Source organism: Diplotaxodon limnothrissa, linkage group LG12 (genome assembly GCF_057381915.1).
Source record: "Diplotaxodon limnothrissa isolate DT_005_m linkage group LG12, D_limnothrissa_male_GT1.1, whole genome shotgun sequence".
NCBI classification, from domain to species: Eukaryota; Metazoa; Chordata; class Actinopteri; order Cichliformes; family Cichlidae; genus Diplotaxodon; species Diplotaxodon limnothrissa.
In genome coordinates, this window is record NC_140607.1 from 17,211,472 (window position 1) to 17,238,108 (window position 26,637).

The following is a 26,637-nucleotide window of genomic DNA, read 5'->3' on the forward strand; positions in this document are numbered from 1 at the left end:
GGCTCGCTCGGGCCCCTTTGGAGGTGGGGTGCCCCCGGCCTCTCGGCCTAGGGCTCGGTCACTCAGGCGCAGCTGGGGGCCGGCGGAGCTCACGGGCGCGTCACTGCAACCCCCCCTGGCTTCTGCTCCGCGGCTGCTGAGTGAGCCCTCATCTGGGACTCTCCTCAGCTCTTACTGGAACAGTGGCGCGGCTGCCCCTCTGTTGGTCTTCCATGGTCTCTTGTGTTCTGGGGGCCTCTGGATGTCTGGAGTTTTGATCTCCTCCATACCCGCTTCACACCCTGGAGGACGGGGCTGTGGCCCCCCCACACTCCCTAGCAGATCATTACATGGAGAAACCTTTGGAATGCAAGCATGCTGATCCACACAGGTATGCACACATGGGTATTCACAGACGCGGACTAAAGCTTTCTTGGCTGCTGCCTCAAAGCACACTGTGCGCTGTCTATCTTGCGTGCTGCACAATATCGTTTATTACTTAGTAAATACTGATATCTATGACTAGCCAGTTTATTGTGATGGTGCTTTGTTTTCTCTATTATTATGTTGCTCTTTGTTGTTTGCTGTCTCCTCTGTTTGTTTGTTTGTTTGTTTGTTTTTTTCTCCATACAGGTGACCCAGGAGTTTTGTTTTTTTTTTTTTTTTTTTTTTTTTTTTTTTTTTTGTCTCTCTTCCCCCCCCTTCTCACCGTCTCTTCTCCCCTTGGGTTTTCTTTCTTTCTCTCCCCCTCTCTCTCTCATTCATTCCCCCTGTCCTATTTATTAAAAAAAAAAAAAAAAAAAAAAATGACAAAGGATGAACTGAAGCTCTGCCATCACGTAATGTCGCATACTGCTGTTTCTGATGTCATTTAAAAAAAAAAAAAAAAAAAAAAAAAAAAAAAAAAAAAGAAACATCCATAGTCCCATTAGCAAACACAGAGCGGAGCTGGTTGATTTTGGGTTATTGCAGGGAGCGGCTGGAGCAGTCAGAGTGCAAGCCAAATGGTTCCCTGGTTCATGTATTTCACTTGGAGCATAAATTTGCTCTGCGACCATATTGGGGAGTTCATCGTTTGTTTGTCTAAGCTTCATGAATTCCTCTCGGAATATAAACGGAGGAAAACTGCGGATTGTTTATTAGCCGTTTGTCTTTCAATTTGTCTTTGCCGGTTTGATACAGTTATTGAAAACATGTTTTTTTTTTTAGAAGTATCTCTATAGCTTGCGGAGGTTTGAAATTATTGCAACAGACTAACTTCACAGTAAAATATGACATGCCTTGGGAACTAGCGGTAATATTTTACTTAGCATGTGCTCAGGTTGGACTGGTATCTAACATTTGCAATAGTTTGGACGTTATAACATGGGATACATATTAATTAGATTAGCAAAGTAAAAAAAAGTTTAAAAGCAATTTAAATAAAAAAAAAATTGGTTTCACTGGAGAAATGTTTTTACACTCAACATTACAACTTTTTTTTGTCATAGCCAGAGAGACTTAAAATTAAGACAGTTGAATGTAAAAATGCCTTTAAATTTGTATTGCTCTCGAACTTAAAAGCAAATCTTTTAATTTTGCTCCAGAAGCAGCCTAACCCCACAGTCAGTGGACTGATACTGATAACAGACAAGGCAAAGGGGTTGTTTTTAAATGGCTTGTGCCTGTTTTGAGTCTGATGCTGTGTGTGTGTGTGTGTGTGTGTGTGTGTGTGTGTGTGTGCTTGTGTGCGTGTCACTGGCAGAAACAATAGCTCTGTAAGAGCCACATAAGAGCCCTCACCACATGAACACCCCATTTTAACAACGCAGACCAAGAGAGGGTCAGGAGCAAGGTGAGAGAGAAACAGAAGGACAGACAAACAGACAGAGACAGGAGAGAGAGAGAGAGAGAGAGAGAGGAGGTCAGCGAGCGAGAAAGAGTTCACCATCTCTCTCCCATTCAGCCAGCCCGTCTCCTCTTCTCTCTTTTTTTTTTCTTTCTACTCCTCCCCTCTCTCTTTCGCTCTCTCTCTCTCTCTCTCTCTGGCCATCTCTCTCTCTCTAATTGGAGTGTTTTTGTGGAGTAGCTCCACTCTAGCCCAAGTAGGATAACTGAAAATAGTCTCTAAAACCAACAATCCCTTTTGTCTGCCAGCTCTTGTCCCTCTGAGTGGATGCTATAGTCTTAGAACATTTCAATAGTGAGACACACACACACACACACACACACACACACACACACACACACACACACACACACACACACACACACACACACACACACACGCATGCGCGTACCTACCGCAGCAGCATCACCAGAGACACAGAATGTGTACCCTGCCAGTGAAGTCTACATTTAACAACTTGAATGGTTGGTAAATATTGCAGCTCATATCGAGTGACCTGTTAAAATTAACATGGTAATGCACTGGTTTACATTTTAAAGCATGAATTATAATTAACTGTGATAATTCAGGGGCACGAGAGCGCCGTGCGTTGCCTCTACAACCTTAAACTCCTCACTGACTCCAAGCTTTCTCTGAGGCAATTACAGTATGCTTCCTCATAATTTTTATACTGTATCCATTTGCCACTTATCTTAGAGCACTCTGAAATTAATTTGAGCCCACTTCTTGCTGCAAACCCTTCGCCACTGTCACAGAGATGGGACCCCGGTGGTGGTGGTAGTGGTGGTGGTGGTGGGGGAGCTTTACTCAGACATTACCTGGATGATCACTGAGTGGAGCTCAAACCCGAGCGTGTAATTGGTTAAGACAGCTGCCTCTGGTGCTGGTGGCCAGTAAGGTGAAAGTTCACCATCGGTAACAACTGGCTCTCTGCAGCAACACAGCCTGCCGTGTCATTAAAAAAAAGAATATTAGAGAGAAAATGGGGGGGAAGGGACGGACTTCTGCAGAAATAATTTCCATCTCCTAATTTGGGTGATTGCGTCTAGATTTAATCAGATTTGGTCTGTGGCAATGACATTATAATTGTGAATGATATGGACACTCTGGGATTATTAAGAAAGATTTTCTGCGAAAAAAGAAGTTTTTCACTGGTTTAATCATTTCAACCGTATTTAATTGTGGTTTAAAGAACAATTGCATTTAAAGAGAGACGGCGAGGTGTAAACAGAGAGGCACTGAGAAGCAGGTGCCCGAGCCTTTTTTCTTTTGTCTATTTTAACGTATCTTGTTTTCTGTAGAAGTCGTAGCTGTCAATATCCACTTGAAACACTCTACATCAATGGAGCGCCACAAACAGATATGAAAGGCAACGCCTCTGCCTCAGCATTGATCACAGTGACATTTACTTTGCACACCCACTAAATGTCCTGCCCTTGTCACAACATTTGGAGAAAATCACACTAATCGATGGCGCTCACACACACACACACACACACACACAGATACACACACTCATTTCCTATGGCCTACAAACACAGGCGGGCACACACTTTTCAGGGGCTTTGAACTCAATCTCTTTTTTATCGAGTTTTATTATGCAACAATGCTGCTTTTCAGTGTTCAGTATTCCCAATACTTTCCCTGGAAATTTGCCAGGGAGATTTTTTTTTTCTCGTCTTTTTACTTAATGACCCAGCCTTTTCAAGTGATAGGTTTGAAAAAAACATTCGCAGCGGCTCCCGACAGTTTTTAATAAAACATAATGATCAAAGTCAAAATTAAGAGTTTTGTTGTTTTTTTAGTTCACTGAAGGTAGGTGGGCTGGCAAACATAGGGAGCCGGTCTCGCTGTTTTCTGTGTACAAAGAATTTGAAGTGAGAGATGTTAGTAAACAAATCGGGAATATATAGGACATTACTGGTTTGATTATGATAGCACAGTGTGCTATTCTCAGGAGGAGGAAGCAGCTCCTTCTCTGTCTCTCTCACTTTCTCTCTACGCAGTTACATAACTGTAGTAAAGTTTTCTTGGAATTAATTAGCATTTATGAATATTCTTTATACTAAACCATATAACAATGATAAGTCTGTTTAAGTTTTAGTTTAGCAGCACTCCTTCATTTGTGATCCTTAATTTTCAGCGTGATTCAGTTCTTATAATAAATCCAAATATGGATGTATGTTTTTACTTTTAATTACCATAAAATATTACTTGAAAACTAGTCCTCGAACTTAATCAATTTCGGTTTTTAATCATTTAAAAAAATCTTTTTAAAAGTGCTTTTATTCATCTCTCCATGTAAAAAATGCAGAAATGTTTTCTCTGTTGTTCATTCATCATATAGTTTTGACATTATGTGCTTGCGTTTACTCGTGCCATCGTGCCGCTGCTCCCCTCACTGCTGTCTTCGGAGGAGCTGCGTTTCTCACGCTCCGTGACTGGCTGCCTTTATGTTCAGCTCACAAATTCTCGGGCCTTCAGAGCACCTCGACCTCTGTGTTCTCTGCACCACCCATTTTCAAAGTCTTCTCTGGCTTTTCTCTCTCACCCTTTCCTCGCCACTGCCCAAGGCGCAGTCGTCCTGAAGCTTATCTTCTAGTTGTCCATGGAGTCGGGATGCTGATAGAAATGGCTTACAGCTTTTACACTGATATACTGTTGTATAATATTGGGGCTAAAAATGAAAGAATCATTTCATTACAGCTCTGATAAGTACAGGGTATTGGAACTGTCATGTGACATAAGGGAAGGATGCTACAGTATATGTCTTAACAGTATGAGGTATTTGAGATAAACAAAGCTGTTGGAATTACTTAAGATTCTCAATTTAATTTTATCTTTTCACTAAGAAGGATGTTCTTTCCTTCTTTTTGTTCTCGTTTTATTACATTTTATTTTTATTTCTTTTTGCTTGCCAGGTAAGAGCGACCCATTCTGTGTAGTGGAGCTGAGTAACGATCGGCTGCAGACGCACACCGTCTACAAAAACCTGAACCCAGAGTGGAACAAGGTCTTCACTTTGTGAGTGACTTTAAGAGTGCCCGTATGTCTGCACGTTCATGCATGCAGGCAAAAAAGTGACACGTATCCTTGAGTAAACAGTTTCATTAAAAAAGAAAGAAGTATATAGAAATTATTCAATTTTTCTTGTGACTTTCATCAGCTCAGTTGCTACTTTAAAAATATGTCCTGGACCATTTTGAGCAGTGAAAAGATCTGATCGTCTCACTTCTATGTTTAGATTTATACTTTCATGAATTTTACCAGGAAATCTATTTATAGTTATTATTTTATTTAAGTCTGTTTATATTTTTTTGACAAGTAATGAGGAAATGTGAAGCATTTGCAATATCTTGTGTTTTATTATACAGTTTTTAGCCTGTTTTCTCTGTATTTAGTATTTTCAAAAGCCTATTTGTGATGCTCCTTCAGTATGTGTACCACTGGTGTTTGTCTTTGTGTATTGTCCAGTAATGTGAAGGACATCCACTCAGTACTTGAGGTCACCGTTTACGATGAGGACAGAGACAGAAGTGCAGACTTCCTGGGAAAAGTGGCTATTCCTTTACTAAATGTGAGTCAAAGGCTTGTTTCTGTGTTTCTTTATTTTTCCGCCTCCCTTGGGAAACAAAAACTAAAAATGAAAATGAGATATAAAGAGCAGAGGTTATTTTTTGCAGCTTTTACTTATGACACTGTTATTATTTCGCGAAAGAGAAAGAGATGACAGGAGTGAGAAAAAATGGAAGAGAGGCTGAGACGAAAGAAGAGATTGATAGATGTGAAGAACGGAAGTTAGGGGATGAGAGACTATATGAAAATGACACTGATGGAGACGCTGAACAGTGTCATTTGAAAAATAAATGTATATATAGACATAAGCATCTGTCTTATATTCATAAAAATAAAGCCTGTGAAGGAACTGTGTGTATAATATACCCGTGCTCTGCTGTACAGTACGATTCCCCAGGATAGTTAATTTCTGTTTGACAGAGCTGAGCTGCAGTGGGTAATGAACAGGTACTTGTCAGAGTTGCCACAGTTGTTTTGGGTTCCCTGTCAGCGCCAGCAGCTGGGGTTCAAAGGTGGCCCGGGGAGCCGATTCAGCCGGGTATTGCCAGACAGACGCCTGTCATGTCCCTCTCCCACAGATCCAAAATGGAGAACGCAAAGCCTACGCCTTGAAAAGCAAGGAGCTGACAGGGCCAACAAAAGGGGTCATCTTTCTCGAAATAGACGTGATTTTTAATGCTGTAAGTCTTTCTTTTGCTTTTTTGAGCCTCCTCCCCGATTTTCTTTTTCTATTTTGCCCCCCACCCCCTATTATCCTCTCTTGTTCTCCCCAGCATCATCCCCCTCTTCTACGCTGCTGTTGTCTTTATTCTCTTTGCCACCCCCCTTCCCTCGCTTCCCGTCTCATCCCTCGTCCCTTGTCCCTCATCCTCGTTTTGGCTTTAATTATCGAAGACTCCCTCTCAGCAGCTTTTGTTCGCCCATTCACCATCGCTGTGTGTGTCCCTTTAGCGGCCATCTTGCAGCTTTCTCTCGCACTCTCTCTAGCCTCTGACATGGGGCACGCTCTATGCTTGTGCTGCCATGTTGTGCCAGTACACAGTCTGTTTAAAAAAAGATCTGAAACAATCAAGATATACTAATCTCTCTCTCACCATTTGCGGTTCACGCCGCCGCTTGTGTTTATTCCAGGTGAAGGCTGGTCTCAGGACGCTGATTCCTATTGAGCAAAAGTATATCGAGGAGGAGCCTCGAGTGTCCAAGCAGGTACATCATGAGCCAAACTGTGTCTTCTACCACTCCGCCTTATTTTTATCTGTGTCCACCGCCGCACCCCCTATTCTGCTTAACTGTCTGAAGCAAAACCAACAGCCCTGGTGAGTGGCATCTTGTAAAGCACAACAACTGTGTGGGCAAGATACAACAGGATGATTGAAGGAAAAACAGCATTTTGTTTCTCTTTTTTTCTCCTCCCTTTCCTCCTCTCCCTCTTCTCTCATCTCTACCCCCTCGCATCCACTCTGAGTGGTGAATAGAAATGTCAAGCTGTCAGCTCTGGGGTGCATAAGTAGATTGGCCATCCTTATAGTTGGCCCTCTTTGCCACTGCTGCTTTGCACTTCATTGTCACGCTGCTCAGTGTGGCGGCACCACAAAGAGATGAATAGTAGGGGCTGGCCCGCATCAGACGTGTCATATGAGTGACCGTTTGGGCTCAGCAGTCAGTGTTGCACCACGCACAGCCGAGCACAGCCCTGCCTAACATAGCACAACACAGACACCAGCTCCCACACCACCCTTTTGTCAGCCCTCCATCTATTCCCTTCTTTTCCTCACTGTTTCTGCCTTTGCTTTTTCTGATGATTCCCATCTTGGCCCACTCTGAGCTTTTTTATCTCCATTTCACCCCTGACACACAGAGATGACCTATGTCAGCGTCTCGCAATGATGATGTCACTCGCTGCTTTGGAGGGATTGCCCCATGAGGACTCTTTTGTGTGATAGCAGCTCCCCTGCTGTTGCTTGCTGCTCAATGAGTAGACACGAACTAAAAATAACATAAAATACACACACACACACACACACACACTGCCTGACATCAAAGGCGAGATTTAATTCTAATTATGGTTTTTAACATAACCAATGACTTATCCACTTTCATAAGTGATCGAAAAAAATAACTACAGACTGGGATTGACATAATAAAAAATGAATAATCTCTGTTGGTGTTATAGCAAAGAAAAGTATAACATGTACATGAAGTAAACATGCTGAAGAATGTGCAAGTGGATGATTTGAACTCTGAATGTGATCCTCTGATGTGGACACAAAGTAATCATAACCATAGTTTGGCAACAAATATTGACACAGAGTGGAAACGAGTTCAAATCAGCTAGCATCAATAAATTGAAGCCACTGAACACATGAAAATCCTTATTCTAGTGCTGCAGACACATATTATATAGGCACTTTACACACACATTAAAACACACACAATTTCCCAAGGAGTAAAAGAATGCCCTGGAATATTTTTAAGTGCAAACTGAAGCGACAGTTTTTTTCCTGTGGGAGCACTTTCCCCTGTTGGTGACCTGATTGGGTGGTTGGCGTTCTTGCTGTTATGCTATTCCCTGAATGGCTGGCAACCCAGGGGAGACCGCAGTTAGCCAGTTCTATCTCATCTCTGGCCAAATGCCTGGAGAAACGCCCAGGGAGGAGAATCCAGGGACTGCTTTGGATTTTCTTTCTATTTTATTATTGTGCTAAACTTTATCACTAGGATAACAGAGTTAAACAAACACTGTGAGTTAGCAGTGGTGGCCGATCCATGCCAAAACGTATATCGCTGTTTAAGTAGAGACATCACATCGGCATCCTCAGGGTGCTCTTAAGTACTGTGATGTAATAGTGAATCCAAAGTATTACGACGGCTTCATTTAATTTTTACAAAGACAGTACAATGAGACACTTTAGGGCTAGAAGATTGCTTATTAAGACTTAATAAGAAGTTGTTAATCAGCTATGGTGCTGATTAACATAACTTGAAAAAACTTTGGTGTTTTTTGCTAAATGGTGGTAATTTCTCACCTTAACTAAATGTGAACGAGAGAGAAAAGTGACCCCCTATAACAGTAGGTCACCTCAAGTGTCTTATCAGCGGGACTCTGACAGCTGTGCTTAGATGGATCGTTTTGCTCCCGTTTTATTTCCAACACATCTACCTGTCACACCGAGCCTCGTTCCCCCATCTGGTTGTTTACATACCGGATATACCATTTTCACAGTGAAGCAATAAATCACGCACAGCATGTTTACAACCCCATGATCCGTTCCTCGGTTTAGCACATTTTTGACCTTTAAACCCTCGCTTGCATAAACTTTTTTACTTTTTGTTGTTTCCCTTTTTGTTTTTCGCCCAGTTGCTTTTGCGCAACTTCACCCGAGTTAGACGCTGCATCATGGTCCTGATCAACGCGGGCTGCTACATAAACAGCTGCTTCGAATGGGACTCTCCGCAGAGGAGCATCTGTGCCTTTGTGGTATGTGCATGTCCCATCAAATACACAGTAAATGTGGCATACCACACATAAAGCTGCACATTTACAACATGACAGGTAGATTTGTGTGTGTGCGCGTGCGTGTGTGTAATATATGTTTATTTCTTACGTGCAGTTGCTTGATTGATGGATCGTGCTGTGTTGTTTCAGATGTAATGTAGGGAGAAATTTGTACCTAAATGTAATTGCTCCTTTCTTTTGGCACTGGAAAAATCACATAACCTGTGCCTATTGATCATTCTAAATGTATAACCATATATTTAACTGGTTGCACTTTGTGCGCGCGATAGAGACGTGCACACACCGCTCACCGAGAATGCAGGACCGTGTCTGTTAACAAAGCAAGTATCCTTCACTCATAATTTAACAGTCTAACGCAAAAGACTATTGATGTCTCAAGCACAGTCAAGCGCATCCCAGGCAGACTGTTACTCTCACTCTTAGATGTCACGCTGTGATACACTGGATTAAGTTTTTTTCTGTTCTTGTATTAATTGCACACATACACACACATGTCGTATACTTTATTTGGCACTATTGGCCTTGAGTCTCACTTACTAGGAGTAAGTGGAGGGTTGGTGTTGCAGCTTAAACACTATTTTATTAGACCCATCAGATGTCCAAATACTGAGAAAATGCAGCTACAATCTACTGAAGGGTGACAAGCTGTTCTTGCAGACAGTAGAAATTGCAGGCTCCTTCTCTCGTCGCCCACTGGCCTCGTCTTCATCCTCTCTCTCTCCCCCCCTGTCATCTGTGTCTGGTATTAAAAGGTGAAGTGTAATTGGACAGCAGAGCTATCAGTAAAACGACATTCTCCTGCAGGGCAGCGAGCGGCTGCATGGAGGTTTCTACCCCAAATATGACAGAGCAGACATTTAATCCTGTCTGGTTTAGTGTCCTGACTTAAGTAGCTACAGGACAGGTGGACCCAACTTGCCCCAGCCCTTTACCATTGGATCACAGAGCATCTTCAGCAGCAGACATTAGACATTAGCAGCATTTGGCTGGATGACATCAGTTTAATCTCTCCAGAGGGTACGTGTGCGCGCGCGTGTGTGTGTGTGTTTGCACAGCGGGTCACAGTGTCATCACAAGACACGGGTCAGAAGAGACACGGTATTGATCAGTTAACATTTTCCTCTTTGTGTGAGTGAGCACATTTGTGTGCAAGAGCTGGCTTGTGCATGTATTTTCTCTCATGTAAGACTGAGCTAGGCGGGAGTCCTTGGGTCTTATCTTTTTATAAATAAATGAATGTGTCAGACAAATAAAATGTCAAGGAATTCACCCAAAACAAGGTCACTTTAGAAATACCAATCTACATGGGGAGAGGAGAAAATATAGCCTTGGACAGCACAGCCTCTGTGTCAGCACATTCAAACAGATGTATGTGCCTTGTATAGATCCTCCCAAGTTTATTTTTTTTAACACAGTGTGTAGTATATCCATTTCTAACAGTTCCTACTATTCAAATTCTGATTGGATTCAGGAGACGAGGAACGATCTATCTGGGCCAAGGACACAGTGTTTTATAGTTTAGAGAAATTCAGAAATTTAGGTGTCATTGTAGTCCACCCACCTATCCCCGGCTCTTTTGGGAGTCTGTTAACGTAGGAGTGAGCACTTAGCTAAAAGCATCAGAGTATTTAGGGCCTCTCCTCTACACAGGTATTCCCTCCCTCCCCTCCATTTCTTCATCCCTGTCTCATTTCTCCCTTACTTTGAGGGGCCTCTTAATCACTTCACTCATCTCTTTAAGTGGGTTTTTATGGGGGGCCATCTGGCCAAGGTGGTGCATTCATGAAGGTGTACTGCTGTGTGTGATTATGGGCATGTGTGTCTGCATACATGTGCACGTGTGTTTCTGTCTGGCTGTCTTTTTTTTTTTTTAATCCAGATGTTAGACTTAACTTTCCAAACATGGCCATAGCTAGAGAGGTGAGAAACTTACCAACGTGCGCACTCCTTAACTGCTAAGTGAGCCCGGGGGGGAGCAAATTTAAGCGTGCTCGTATATATTTTGTGAACGCAAGAGTACATCATTGCAGTTGTCAGACTGTGTCACTGCTCGACACTTCTTCCACAAAAACGATCAAAATTTTCTTCATGGTCTCTTACTCTCCTTCTGCCCAATTCTGAAATACCAGCCGCATGTACACATCATCCATTAGTGCCAGCTGTGTTTAGTGTGTGCATGTGTATCGTGTGTCTAGTGTGTATGTGTGAGAAATAGAGATATTGCATAGTGTCACATGCAGCTTTTCACTCTTTTCTCTCTCACACCCACACTGTTGTCACCCACCCATCCCGACAGTGAATCAGCCACCGTGGCAGCTTTGCCTGAGGCGTTGGCACAATGGACGGGACTGGAGTTACCTCCTGTCCTGCATGATGGGTGGTGTCTGTGTATTTGTGTGTGCGTGTGTGTGTGTCTGTGGGTGGTGTCTCCATTCCCCGTCTCAGGGTTAAGCGTCTGCTTCCTCTCTCCACACCTGCAAGCTGAGTGTCTCTCCGTTCTATCCTTCCATGCATCCCTGTTCTTCTTTATCTCTCCCTCCCCTCGGCTTTTCCCTCCCGGAGAGTTGAGGCCATTGTCGGGCTGAGCGGTGTAGGGTTCTGTTCTCCTGCTGCTGCCAGCTCTCCCCACGGCCCCTGCAAGACAAGGCTGTTATTGCCCCAGGGACCGCAGGCCTCAGCAGCTCTTCCTCCAAACAAATTTGCTGTAACTTTATCTGCAATTGGGCCCTGAATTGGGAGCAAATAGAGGCAGCTTTGTGAAGCTCAGGGAAGGGCGAGGGCAGCGAGCTGGGGGTTGTTGGGGAGGCAGGGGAAATGATACCGGGCTCTTTTATGTCAGGCAAAGTAGGACTCTTATCAGGAAGAGAGCCCAGACAAGGGAGCTACTTCTAGAGGAAACTGGAGCACCTATCACCTGCTTTGCATTTAGATAAAAATTCACCCTGCTGAAATAAAAAAGGGGGGGAAGCAAAGGCAGGTACAGAAGCAACTATTGGAGTGTATATGTGTGTGTGTTTGCACATGTCTGGCTGGTGGTTTGATACACAGTGCGAAGACACTATAGTAGTCAGCAGTACACACCACTCCAGGTCTCTTTAAATTGCTCCTTTGACTCCCCTTCAAAGAACCTGTCTAACTTTTAAAAGTTTTAAAGTTAGGGAGTTCGTCTTTGCCCACAGCAAGGGACAGCTTTGAAAGATATGCTTTCACGTTTCACTGTTCTCCTCATTTCCAAAATGAATGATAGTTGAAATGTAGTGGCACGACTAACAGAGAATACCAAGTCAGAGTTTAATCACCAGAGATGGAGACTCAACAGAAAATGTGAGGCCTTTTGATACGAAGTCGCGATACAGCACCCTTATTTCTAATTGGTACCCGTGGGAAGTTGTAGCATTGTGATCACAAATAGCACAGGCTTTATTGTATTGTTGTAACTGTGATGTTGCAAAATGACTGCCTTTGACACAACAGTTTTAGTGATTTTGAGCTTCCTTTTTTATTTCGATTGAACAGCATTAATTGTGCTGTGGATCAATGTTCTGCATGAGAACAGCAGGGGGCAGTCTAGCACCACCGAATGTTGTTGTGGGTCTGGTCAGAAACAGGACACAGTCTCCCTCCCTCTTGTTCCCTCGAACTTAACAGGACTTCTAGTTGCTATCTGGCAACACTTAGTGCCAGCATGGAAATTGATGTAAGAGAGATAAAGGGGAACTCTGAAATCCAAACTTCAGTTTCACTCCACTGAGACAGAGCAGGGGGAAGTTAGCCTGGTGTGTGGTTAATGTAAGCCAAAGCACTGAATATTACCCTCCCACAGTGCTGCGGCAAAGAGCCGCAAGGACGCGGGTTGTGTTTTGAAACAAATAAAGCAACTCTCAATGTGCCGCACTAAGTGCTTGAATAAATCATTTTGACTATCTCTTTTGTTAACATTTTTAATATAGCTTATCGTGCTTGAACATTTTAATATTAATAGAAAGCTTTAAACATTACAGCTGGAATGAAATCTTAACTACACAGATGTGTCAAAATAATTTAAGTTCTGTTTAGTGTTTTATTTTCATTTTAGCCAAAATGTTACAAATAATACTGGTGTGATTTTTGCTTTGTTAGTTTTGTAATTGTCTTTTTTAATTACGCATCTCATTTCAGTATCAGCTCATACTCAGACGTGAAGTTAGCCCATTTCAAATTTAGCCTTTAACTATATCTAAGCTGGTTTAGCAGATTTGACAGTTGAAGTCCTGATTTCACTTTGTTTTGTGACAGGTGAATAGTTTTGTTCCTGGAAATTTATCGCATTTCACTGAAGATCACTGAAGCACAAATAATGATTAGAAGAAGAGACGGACTTTTGTTTTGACTAAACGGATTTGTCGTCTAAAAGTAAATTCTTAATTTTGAATTGTTTTCAAGTTGTCACTGCCGACAGTAGTTTTGGTGGCACAATCAAATATCCATCACATAAGAAAAAAAAAAGATGTAATTATCAAAAGGTTTGATAATTACAGAAAATATTTGTTACAGGAGAAGTAAAAACAGGGTCCAAGTCACTTTTTATAACAAATAGCTGTAATGTATTTATTTACATACTCGCTAAACTAAATCAGAGAGCGTTCATAATATGAATAATACAGAAAAACATAAGCAAAGAAAGACTGTGTTCATATATTATAAAAAAAAAATTACATTACCATGAATGCAGCATTAATAAACAAAGCAAGAACGGGATGAGCATTCCTCGTGTGTAGTGTTCAGATATTCACTGTGAACCATCACCGGCCGCTACATAATGTATCTGTGGCCACAAAGGGTCATTTACAAATTATTCCCGTAGACCACATCTGGAGCTTCATCTAGCTTTTCCCCCCTTTCGATCCAACATGTTTTCGTCCTTTTTTTCCCTTTTTTTTTTTCTTTTCCCTCCTCTGCTATTTTCTGGTCACTGACATCCACAGCAGGCTTCTTTCCACTCCCTATTCTCCAGGCGAAAAGCAGCGAGCGACGGGGGGTGACTGTGATCGCCCGGTGGAAAGGTCCAGGCACTGTAGGGCCCCATTGCTGCCTGGCCGGTGGGCACATAGACGGTGCAGGGCCGGCCGCTGCTGAGCCGGGGTGTCCGGTTTCTCTAGCTGCCAGTCAAAACTTCACCCTCAGCCACCTTAACCACCTGGAAGAGGAATAAAGGCAGATGACAGGTTAAATAGCCTCTGACAAATAGAGAAAAGAGCAGGAATTTATTTATTTTTTTGAAAAAGAAGATTTCAATGTTTAAGAACAAACATTCGGACAGTAAAGTACAAGTTAATTTTCTGCTCTGTGATGAAAATGTGAGTGAAAAGACTACCACACAGCAAAGATTTTTAAAATGCATTGTTCTGTATTCCTACTGTAAGTGGTATTTATAGTAGAGTATAGAACAGAGCGTGTGAAGACGTTTATAAGTATGCAGTTATTAATAGCTTCTACTAGAATAGTTTCAAAGAAATGTGCTCCTCTGTTTGCTCAATTGAAGTCAACTTTCTGCACCTCTGTTGCACATTTTTGTAGTTAGAAATTGTCAGAGTGTTTATCTCCGTTGCAGATCATACAGATTTCTAAATTACAGTAATTTGGAGCAGATGGATAATTTTAGAATAGTTATATTTTGTAGGGAAAACGTGCGCAATGGTGTTATTGTGTTTGTCTGTACGCAAGTTTCTGCTGTCGAGCTTTTTCACGATCCTAACAGCATTTTCTGATGAGTGAAGGGAAATTGTTGTGTTGCTTATTAGTATACAAATATGAATTATTAAAGAGTTTCTTTCCAGTTCTCCTACACAGCTGTATCAGAGAGAGACTCTGCGTATGTAACAAAGTAAGTTGAGCCTGAGAGAGACGGAGAAAGACTGCGATCCTTTGGGGAGATTTGCCTGTTTCACCAAGGCCATTCAGGTTTTATTTGAAGAAGAAATTTTGCTGTGAGCATTATGCAAATGTACTGGACATTTCTAATGTTTAATTTATGTCTTATATTTTTTTTCTTCCTTTTTTTTGCTTTGTGGATTCAGCGTCTGTTAGTTAATTTTACATGGAGTTATAATTCCGCTCTAAAGTTTGGATACGAGCCTTTCGAACTTTTCCATGAAGTTGGAAAAGTTGAGGATAAAAATTTAATTTGTAAACATGGTTTTATTGAGAGGGGCATGTGTTTTGTCCGTTGTGACGTAGCAGTCGAGTGTGTCTGTGTTTTTTAATGTTTGACTGGCTTTACTACAATAACAACAGCCTGGAATGCACTATGGTGCTGAGATCTTGAACCTCTCACTCACATTAACCCTGTATTACACACATACAAAGGCAGATATTAAGCAGTGTCGTTGTTGATAATTGAGCCTGCGCTCACTCTTGCCGGTGTTTGCACAACCAAACAGGATAAATCAGAATTGGTAGACAGACATTATATGAGCTTTATACAGTAATAATCTCAATTTCATCACTTTTAAAAGTTTGTCATCAACACTGATTGTTAAATAAGGTTGTCTTTCCATACACAGACTAATTAATTTCAAATCTGCTGTGCCCATATTTGAAATAATGGATTACTCGTACTTGAATTCACTGAATATGTTTCACAGCGAAAGATTAAGCATTAGGCATGGTTTGCATTTTCGGCATTTGTTATAATTGCTGCAGTTTTTTTTATTATCAGTCGCGACAAATCTCTGTGTACTTGAACATGATATTATTCGATAAGATAAATATGCTTTCGCTCTATTTATTTCTGACAGATTTTGTTTCCTGAAAAACGCCCCGTCTCAACCTTTCATTTACAATCGACAATGCTTTCTCACAATCTACACAATGCTGCCAGAAAACATCAGCCTTCCATGATTAGCAATTTTACTTTCCCACACGTATCTTCCCAACCACCGCAGTAATCTGTTGTCAGAGGCTAAAGAGTCCTGCCAAAACCAGAATACAAGGTTTTAGGAAAGGTTAATTTTCAGATGGTACTTTTCTTGTTTGGTGATGAGAGGGGAGGTATAGAGGTTATGGTTTTGGCAGATGGGTGCAGAGGAGGTTAGAGATGGGGCGAACGACTCTTTTGGGCCAAGAGAGAGGGTATTGGGTCTTGGAGTGACAGGGTTAGGGACTCGGGTTGTGGGGTGTGCGGGGGTCATCTTCTGGAGTTTGGGGTTGAGTATAGAAGGGTCAGCTTTGACGTGCTGCGGCTGAAACGGTACATGACCTCAGACACTGAGATGATTGGCATGGACGATAGAGGCTCTGACGGCTCATACTTATCCTCCTCACCATCCTCCTCCTCCTCAACTTTGAGACCCAGAAAAATGAACCCTTAAGGGGTCATGGCGGCTTCACCCTCAGCTCACTGACACCAGGCCTACTTCTTTGTTAAAGCAAAGACTCATTTAATAGTTTTTACTGCATGGAGTTTATGATTCTGCATATGAATGTGTGTTGTTTTTTGAGTCACACATATGGCACATGTGGCCAGCTTAGATTCTCAGGAGTTTGTCTCATGAACGCCCGTATGGCGTCTTGAATATATACATTTTTAGCCCGCGTTGATCTCTCGGATTTCTTTTTGCTTTTCTTTCACAAGCAGTTTTCACGTTGTGTCTTTCAACAGCTTTTTGTCGTTGTCGTTTGGAACTTTGAGCTCTACATGATTCCTCTGGCGTTGCTTCTGCCCTTGGCCTGGACCTACATGCTCATTGCGTCGGGGAAGGACACCAGGCAAGATGTGGTGAGTAACCCCATCGCTTCTTGATATCCCTCCGCCTTTCTTTCCTTTCACTGTAAAAGCCCATTTCCACATACAATGCAGGTTAAATTCAACCACAGCTGTTTTGTTGGGACATTGATTTACTGCATTAATCATGCGATGATACATTTCCAGACATATTAAAAGCATTAGATATTTGGGACGTAACATTTTGACTGCTGATGAGCATTGATGTACAGATAAGTGAGAAACAGAGGGTTGCAGTTTCCTGTAGAAATGTAGAATATACTCTCAGATTGAACTGCACGCCACAAACTTTGAACAGATTTTGAATTTCACATGTGAAAACTCTCTGCCGATTTTTTTTTTCTTTTTCTTAATAAAAATCTCCGTCTGCCACATGAGGTGCTGCATTCTCAGTGCAATCTCACATTTCTCACTTTGCCTTCTTTGAGGCAAAGAAAAGGGAGAAATAATAGGCTGTCACCTTGAGCAATGTTACGCCACTTACCTGGTAGTATATTTATTTAATTCATTTATTTTTTATCTCTTATACCAATTAAGTGATGTCAAAGCAATGTCATGGAGAAACAGACATGTTTTAATCATGGCCAGGCACATTTGGAGAGTAGAGAGTGAAAACGAGAGAGCGAGCTGGACTATGGCATGAGCGTGAACAATGAAGTGATTAATTTTAATAAGTGCCTTTTTCTCACTTGGAAATAACCAGTTAACAGACTTCCGATTTCCTTGCAGTCTTTTGCCTTCTATATGTGTATATTTATCTCTTCATAGGGATTCTATGGGTTAGATTGGATTGGATTTGGAAGAGGTATTAAATTCAGTCATCATAATGAACCAATTCTAATAGCTGTGTGTCATTGCAATATTACAGAATTAAATGTGAACTCTACATAGCATATAGCGCAGATTTATTGTTTCGTCTCAAGAGCTAATCTTCTCTATTCATAAGCTTCCATTTCCATATTTGTTCATTTAAAAACATGGCATTGAAATTAGCAAAATGATCCTTGTGTTTCTTGACAATAAACTGGCAGTTATACTCCAGTTTTTGGTTCATGTTTAAAAATCACATTTTCACTGCATGCGCTCAAGTGAAGAATTAAAGGTTTACTATTGTAGGTAAGTTCACAGACAACATAAATCATTTGCGAAGAACATAGACTTTAATTTTAGAGACACTTTTCTCACCTGTAGATGGCGACATTGCTTGCAAAAAAAAAAAAAAGAATAGCCACACATGCCTTAAGACAAAACCTGGCATGATTATGTGTCTCTCTACCTGCTGCTTGTATTTATCCAGACCTAATGATATTTTTTTTCTGTGTACTTCCTAAGTAAAATGAGGCAACAATGGTTGCATATCCCCGTAATGTGGCACTCAATTCACATTCCAATAAGTGCATGTAACTCCCACTTCATGTGGAATTGCTTTTCTCTCTTGAAAGGGACTATTGTGTCTCAAGTACCTCAGGACTTGGTTGAAACCTTAAGACATGTTCATACTGTTGATTCTCATATGGCAAGCGCCTTTAAGTATGACAACAATGGTCTGCCCAGTTCTACTTAAAGGTCTTACGAGCAAAGACAAAAACTGTCAGATGTTAAAACTCGGTGTTTTAACATCTGGTGCTGTCTTACTATTTTATTATTATTGTTATTATATCCTATCCAAAAATCTCCTTTTGGAGATTTACCTGGTCAAGAAACCTGTCCAGCAGATACAATTTAGGATCTATCTGCTTCATTTTCAAAGTAGCATTTCCACACTTGATCGTGATCTTCTGTATTTACAGCATAAATGCAAACCACATAATTTGACTGACTTCAGCTGGGCTTGTTGGGATGAAAGCAGGGCGCCTTAAAATATTTCCCACCAACTAAGAACCATTTTCATTTGAGTTTAATGTCTTGAGGCTTGTCATGTAACTACTCTACTGGATTTATATGCCAAGGGTTAGACCAGACCAGGGAGTGGTTTTGCCTCTGAAGCTTGCTTTAATATCGCTGTCTTCAGAGTGTCGTTCAGACTGTCGTTCAGACTGGAGAGTGTTTGGTTGAATTCAAAGGATCATCAGGATCATCAAGAACGGGGTGTTTTAAGACACGAGAGCACCGCCTTTAACTTTGGTATCTGACCTTCTTCAGTTAAATGTCTTTACTGTCTAATATGAGCAGCATTTGGCAATAGCTTTAACTGAGTGTGTAGTGTAACTCTTACAGTTTGACAGTCTTGATATGTGTGGGTAGGAGTGTCGATGATGGCGCTGGCTTAAGGAGTTTTTGAGGAGGCTGGTGGTGAGATAGTTAGAGGCGCACTATAAGATCGTGGGATAGCACTAAAGTAAATGTGCTCTAGGTTTGTATGCAGGTGCATCCGTAATGCATGGATACTAAATATTGTTTGTGTATGTCTGATGTCAATTAGTATATTCCCTTTATTCCTAGGTTGTAACAAATAAATATGAAGGACTGCAGTGTACACTCATATACATTTACACAATTCATTCCAGGTGTGTGTTTGCATGGTACGAACACGAGTGTAGAACGTTAATCTGTGTGTGCAGATACAGATAAAAGTCGTCTGTGTGTGTTTGAATCTGCTGTGCGAGTGAGTCTTTGCAGTGATGCATCTGATGAAAGTTGAAATTGTCAAAGATTGGCTCTATTAATGCCTCTTTCTTGCTGCTGTGGCAGCTGTGCACAGGTGACACAAAGAAAATTCTCTGGCGATCACTGCCCCGCTTTTGTCTTTGTTGCTGTCTCACTGCCTTCGGGTTAGTGCACGCGCAGGACCGTCTCTCCTTTCTTCATTATCAGCTCTGTGCCTCGTCCACTCCTGATATTAATATCTCGTCTCAAATAAGACTAAAAGCAAAAGTAAGGTACGATAGAAGCGTTTGTTATTTTGCTGAAATGCTGTACACGTAGACAAACGCACACACATACACTCGAATACACACATTTAGACACAAGTATCCCTCGAGTCCTGTCCCTGTTTGTTTTCAGACAGTTTTCCCCCGGTGCAGGGGGTGGGGGTGAGGAGGAGGGTGAGGGGGTCTCGTGGATTCCTCTTCCGAATCTTTATCAAGCTGAAGTCATGGACGACTCACTGTTTCCCTCTTGCACTTGGCAGAGACACTGAAAAGAATAGAAAAGAAAACAGGGGGAAAGGCTTTCTAATTACTTTAAACAACACACCAAATTAAAGCATTGTGCTGAGCTGAGCAAGGGTCAGCATCCGGAGCGCTGCGGTTTTCCAGCAGTCTGGGGTGAGGGTAATGCCAAAGGAATCTCTGCTGAACTCACTCTGAAGGTTGAGAGAGAGAAACAGAGATGGTGAGAGAGAATGAGAGAAAACAGGAAAAAAAAAAGCCCACACTTGAGTACAGACTTCCTAATGAACTGGCCTTGCTTCATCTGACGGGTTCAGCGTGCTTACCCTTCGACGCTTTTACACCACAACCACAACCCGTATCCCTGTCTATAGCGAATAAACAAACACAGTGTTCTTTACATGCTGTATTTCACCACTCAGGGTCACTGACTGTTGTGCGGTTACATGCTGCTTTGCAAACAGATCCCGGATCAGCTGCTTCTTAGCCTAGCCCCAACCTTGACCGGTACCTGCTAAGCAGTCAGAGCGTCCTTAAGAACAGCGATTAAAGGAGGCACAGCACCAGTAAGGTCCCCGACCTCCTTTCTTATCATGTAGCACTCTGACCCGTGAATGCTGACTCTCCAGCACCGTTGGCTGACCTGTATGTCATGGTGTAACGTGCTCCCTTGCTCTCTGAGCAAACAAGAGGACCCTTTTATGTTTTTGAATATTTGCTGAATATATGAGGATGATGCTCCTTTTATTTGTGCATTCAAATGTATTATTAAGAAAGACTCTTGCTATTTTTCTGCTTCTCCGTTTGCATCGCAATGAGATGACCTCTCCATCTCACGCTTGTTTGGATACCTGGGACAATTTGGAGGTTATATCTGTCCTCACACTGGGCTTTGGTCAAGCAGAGGACCGGCTGCTCTGCTGGATGAGAGAGATGGCTGCTAGATACATGTGCACGCATGTCATAGCAGCGAGTTGTATTCTTGCGTGTGCCTGCTTGCATGAATAGATGATGGGCACCGAGATTAACAAGCAGGAACACATCCCAAAAGAAATCTTTCCTTGCCGTTCTCTTGGCCCAGAAATGCCCTTACCAGATGTTTTGAAGGTGTTAATTTCAGTGCTGGCTGTCGGAGAGGATACATATGGAACACGGTGATGTCTCTTTCTACCACAGGATGACGGGCAATTAGGCTTCGTCACACTGGAGCACCATCCTCTTTATCCCATGCTTCAGACCATTACATTGATTCACCCAATGGATCCACCAAACCATTACGGAAGAGAAGACCTTAATGGCCTGAAGATACTTCACACTTACATATACGCCTCCTGTGGCACGATAGCTGACTATGATAAGTCCGCTCTCGCCACATGGTGATTTGAATCATTCTCACAGAGCTTAGTTATTGAGGTCACAAGGATCTACTAATACTAGTTTAATATTTACTTTTCTCTGCTGTGTGTGACAGCAGCGTATTGTTCGTTAGTGTAAATAAAATCTGGTTTATTTCCAGTCAGAATTGTCACATGTTATTTGAACACTGTATCATTTTTAGAGCGAGTCTTCATTGCGATTTCTATCTGTTCTATTTTCTCCTTGATTTTGCATCTCAAAACAACTTTGCTCGCAACACTGTGCCTTGACATCTGCCCTCATTAAGAGCCACGCGCAACGCAGGTGGAGTAGAAGTAAATATTAGGAAAAGCTGGAAGGAAAAGAGAATGCGCTGCCTATTATACCTCAACTCCTCCAGGAAGTCACACCATTTTTTGCTCATAAAACTGTAACTCTGGAAAGACAAGGGGAATGAGAAAAGGAGATGGAGTGGGAGCAGGAGACAGAAAAAGACAGGGAGGCATTCAGAGAGATGGAGGCAGAGGAAAGCAGCGGTGGATGGCAGGCACTCCTCAGTGTGGAGTCAGACATGGCAGTTGGTGACAGGTGACAAAATCAAAAGGTCATGTCACTTTTAACTGGGAGCGCCTGTGCCCCGCTGATTTCCCCCGTGCCGCCCCGGCATCGCCGTGCTCATCTCTGCTGCTCTCGCTGCCTCTCTGTCTCTGCTAAACTGGCAGATAGGATGGCAGGCTGGCAGGCAGAAAGACAGGCAGCGGGCATAGCTTGAAGCGGGACGGGAGCATCGGGAGCAACAGGGATGCCACTGCAAAATCCTCCCATCCTTTTCATCATATTGCCACCCCCCTCTCCCATCCCACTCCATTTGTCTAACTCCCTTCATCACACTGAACCTTTGTAACTGTCTGTGCTCTTTGCTAACAACACCAGCAGTTCAGGGTGTCTGTCTCAGTGCCTGTTGGTGTTGTTGTTGTTATTTTGTCTTCATAGCATACCCGCCCATAGCTCTTTGTTAGTGTTTTTGGTTTAAACCTTGAGCTTAAGTCTACAGATGTATGTGTTTCTGCCATACAAGACATGTAGTATGTTACTTGCTCTAGAACTCGTTAGCACAATTGAATATGAAGAACAATGAGAAAAGCTAGACTTTTTAGATCTGAGAAAGACAAATAATGCTGGAGGAGCTGCTTAATCTCTGGCTGAACACTTGGTGATTTGTCAGTAGCTAAATAGGAAAGGAAGAAGTAGCTGGTGAGTTCGAAATGTCACAAAACAAGCCCAAAAACTCAATATCTTCTAGCGTTCACGAAATTTGGTGTTGCTTTCATGAATATGGAGCTGCCCTTCTCACCCCCACCACCAGCTCCGGTAGCACCCCAGCCTCACCCCTATCTAGCCCCCTGCTGGGTGAGCCCTGGCTTGGGCAGTGCAGATGGAAGGGCCCCCCTCTGAGGGCCACGGCTCTGACAGCTTGTGAAGGGCCCGCGTGGGTCAGCCAGGCTCAGCCTTATCAGCCGCGAAGCTCTTCCCCCAGTCTGCAGAAACTGTGGTGTAGGCAATATGTGCACACATACACATGCACTCATGGACAGTGCATACCAAGCAGGGCCTTGAGATCCCCCAGCCAGCCACTCAGCCAAACCTCAGCAGCTGGAGAGGTTAAAACCCCCTCACGTATCAAAGAGGAAAAGCAGCAGGAAGAAGGAGGGAGGGATAGAGGAATGGGAGAAAAAAAGACGGAAAAAGTATATCTTCATGTTCGCTGGCGATGTCTGCCTCGCCGTCAATTCCCCACGCGGCTGTCATTGGGAAGGTGAGGAGAGGAAATAGTGGAACTCCGTACGGCCAGCAGAGAGAAGGCCGAGTTGAGAGGCAGTTTTCAGGGGAAAGGTGAAAATGATGTAGCTGCTAGTTTAGTAGTAGAATTTTACTTTTCCCCTATGGAGTGTTTGTGTGCGCTTGTTTCATTGATTCAGACAGGTTCTGTCAATTTTTTTTTCCTGCAAAACCAGGAGGATGGTGGATCATTGACTTGTGAAGTAGTATTTGAAATACTTTGTGCGCAGTGCCTCAGTCGATATAAATATTTAGCTGATTAGTCTTGTATACATTTACCATGTTTCTGTCTTTCCAGTGACCTTAGGTAAATCCTTGATTTGGCCCTTTTCTTTTATGTGAACATACTCATGATTGTCTTATCTTCTCCTATGATTTAACTTATGATCATATTTACTATCAAATTCAGCATAATGCCACAGAGCTGTGTATCCAGCAAGCAGAAGATCACAGTAATAATCCGTCTGACCCTGAGAATATGCTCTCTGTCCTTGAAAACACACTAGGGGTGCTGTTGCACCACTGATGTTGTGCAAGAAGCTTCTCATAACTGTTCTTGAAAAACTTTTAGATATTTACCTGCACAGCTAATAGAAATAGTCCCCTCCAGCAAGAAATATCAGATCTTAATGCTCCTAATAACTCTTTCTTGTTTTTGTTTTTTTTTAAGTGCAGGCACCTAAACTGTGCATTTCGCAGGCAACCATATATGCACCAAGAATCGAAAGTTTGGTCTTGTGATGCTAAAGTTCCATGTTTTTAGCAATCATGTATCAATTACCAGTTATGTTAAAGTGATGGCACCACAGTTTTCTAGCCACTAAAATAAGGACATAATACACCACTTTTGTGATATGGATTGACTCAAAGATGACTTATCCCCATAATTGAAACCTCCACATAAACAGCAGTAGTGTACTTGTTTTCGGATTAAGTAGACGATGCACTGTTGGTTTTAACTCACAGCTGTTTTAATTTGCAGCTGGTATTTTTGCCTTGATGCAAAATACAGTAAAAGAGGCAAAAAATAATTCAGATAAAGCGCGTCGAGCATGCAGAGCATGTGTTGGAAAGGGAATGCACCAGCAAATTAATTCTTGCAAATTAGCTCTTCGCGTTTAGGCAAAGACCAAACAGATGCATTCACACATCCAAAGCCATTCGAACTCTCAATGTCATTGCGCTCGCTTGCATTCTTTGCGTGTATTTCATATTATCGCATCTATGTATGTATTTATGGGGCACAATGTAATCTGTAAGAGTAGCCTGCATCATCCCTGTATCATTTGAATGGGTCTGAATATGTTAATCCCCACCTCTGTAGATACTGAATTGACTGGAGCAGCTCTGCAGGCAATGTGAGCCCTGCGCGATCCTGTCGACAGCAAGGCTTTGATGCTGCCGTGCTGTAATGATAGTAATTCAAACAACATGATAATGGGGGGGATAAGCAGACAAATGATATCATACACCAAACAGGTCTTAGAAAGAGGAAAGAATGAGACAAATAGAGGGAGAGGTAGAGCGATGCAGAGAACGAAAGAGGGATGTTTGGAATTCATTGGCTGCACTGAGGTAATTTATATCCTCCTGTACTGAGACAGTAGCTTCAGTGCACGCATTTAGCCGTGGCAATCCTCAGGGCAGATGACATGTTCCGTGTCTTTTTATTTATTAATTTTACACTGTGTCTCATTGCAGGAAACATGACTTCTCTCTGTAACCAGCGGCAATAGAAGGGAGAGAGCAGAGCGGAGAGCAGAGGGAGACAAACGACTCTATCATTCTCTCTGTCTCTCTAGGTCATGCTTCTCCACCTAGCTCATGCTCATTTCTTTGTTTAAAGTTTGGAGCATGTGCCAGGCATGCCCTGCTAATGCCTCTGTGTGGAAGATTCCATTATATTTCTATTTTGGCATGGATGAAAGGATTTGGAGGGAACCATGATGTCTTTATAAACAGTTATAGTTCATTTGTTTAGAGATGCCAGAAGGCTTTCATTTTTACAGTATCTCATCTACATCTTTTCCCTTGACTGAGCACGAGAATTCCCTCTTCGGTATTTGTATAGTGTAGCGCTGGATGTGCTCAGTGTCAATAAAGAGACCGTCAAATGTGAACAGTCGAGCTTATTTGTCTAGACATGGCAGAGTTTCATTGAGCTGGGAATGGCCAGTTGTTACACAGTCAGACAGTTAAAATGAGGAGTTTCACACATACATGCACAGCACTTTGCCCTAGCGATTCACTTATATTGATAGAACAGGGACGCGCACGCACGCACACGCAGTACCCTCTCGACTCCGCTGTTCTGACTGAACTCGTCTTTGTTTGTGTGGGAAGCTGCATTTACATAAGAGGCTTATGTCAGCCGCCACATAGTTTCCCCCCGTATTCCAATGAAAAACAAAAAGGACAAAAGCTATTGTCTTGTTAAGTAATGATTTTTGGATTTCTCCAAACTAGTTTGCACTGTTCTGGATTTGCTGGGGGGTGCGCGGTAATGTCGGGGATGGGTGAAGGTTTTCGAGGGGGTAGGGGCTGGTAACGCTATCAAACAATGAGAGCAGATCAAATCCGAGGTTGACAGCTGTAGGGCTTATGATACGGCTGTTTGTTTATGTAAATCGTGGGCAACTATATGATTTGTCATATGATAAGCTGTGATGTGTCATTGATAGAGGGTGGATAAGATGCAGCTGTAATGGTTTTCACTTTGGTGGTATCAAGACACAGCCAAGTGTGAACCAAGGTGTTCAGGGATGAACTTCTATGGATACACGTGTGATTATTGCCTTGCTTTCACACATAGAGGTCTCTATGTGATTCCAGTGTGTCTTAAATAATTGTTTAAAATGTGCGCTACTTATTTTGTCCAGTACCCTTTATGTTTGCTGTCGTGAATTTAGACCGAGCGTGAGCAAGCGTCGTAAATCATGCCATTTTTCTTTGTGTTCTACAGTATGTCTTGTGGTTTCTCGGGGCTTCAGAGTCAGGTCGGCTCCAGTTTTCTCGGTTGTGGATCACTGAAGCAAATAGTTGCTGTTCTTTGTGACTCGGTCTCTGCACTTCAGGCTTTTCTTCTTTCTTCTCTTACGAAGCGTCTGCGAGGAAGAAGAAAAAAAAGCATAGAGAACTGAATGTATATAAACCAGTGGTGGAGGTGAGAGACTCATGCAGAGGTTAAGGAGGTCAGAAGAAGAGGAGTTCTGCTGTCTTCTCCCTTTGAACAGTATAAGTCTTACATGCTTTTGTGCAATGCCGTTTGACTGCTTGAATAGACTTTAATCCTCAGCCCGTGGAAATTCAAAGCCAGAGCATTTGCTTGCATTTCCAGAAGTGTCAACATATTTGAACAACAGAATGTTTCTAAAATTAAATTCTAATTGAGAACCATTCTGAAGCTTATGACATATTAGCACTCACAAATCCAATAGTTGTGCTTTCTGCATGTCTTCCATACTCATTAACAAACTCTTGCCAGACATAAGCAGAACCAATCAGCTTTAATATGCCTCTTTGGATGCTCTGATGATGTTAACCCTCTGTTATCTAATGTTTATCTGCACTATAGCTGTTGCATAAACATTTTATTTCTCCTTCTCGTTTT

At 42.3% G+C, this 26,637-nt stretch overlaps 1 protein-coding gene across 2 annotated transcripts in view; it reads left to right on the forward strand.

Annotated features, from left to right (window-relative positions):
• The window catches only part of LOC146621102 (multiple C2 and transmembrane domain-containing protein 1-like), a 136,866-nt gene that overhangs the window by 87,737 nt on the left and 22,492 nt on the right, over positions 1–26,637 (forward strand). For both annotated transcript variants that reach the window (XM_085368133.1, XM_085368132.1), the window contains exons 11-16: positions 4,789–4,891; positions 5,342–5,444; positions 6,022–6,123; positions 6,575–6,649; positions 8,802–8,921; positions 16,600–16,716. In XM_085368133.1, the coding sequence (XP_085224259.1) occupies positions 4,789–4,891; positions 5,342–5,444; positions 6,022–6,123; positions 6,575–6,649; positions 8,802–8,921; positions 16,600–16,716 (620 nt within the window). The remainder of the gene's footprint in view (positions 1–4,788; positions 4,892–5,341; positions 5,445–6,021; positions 6,124–6,574; positions 6,650–8,801; positions 8,922–16,599; positions 16,717–26,637) is intronic.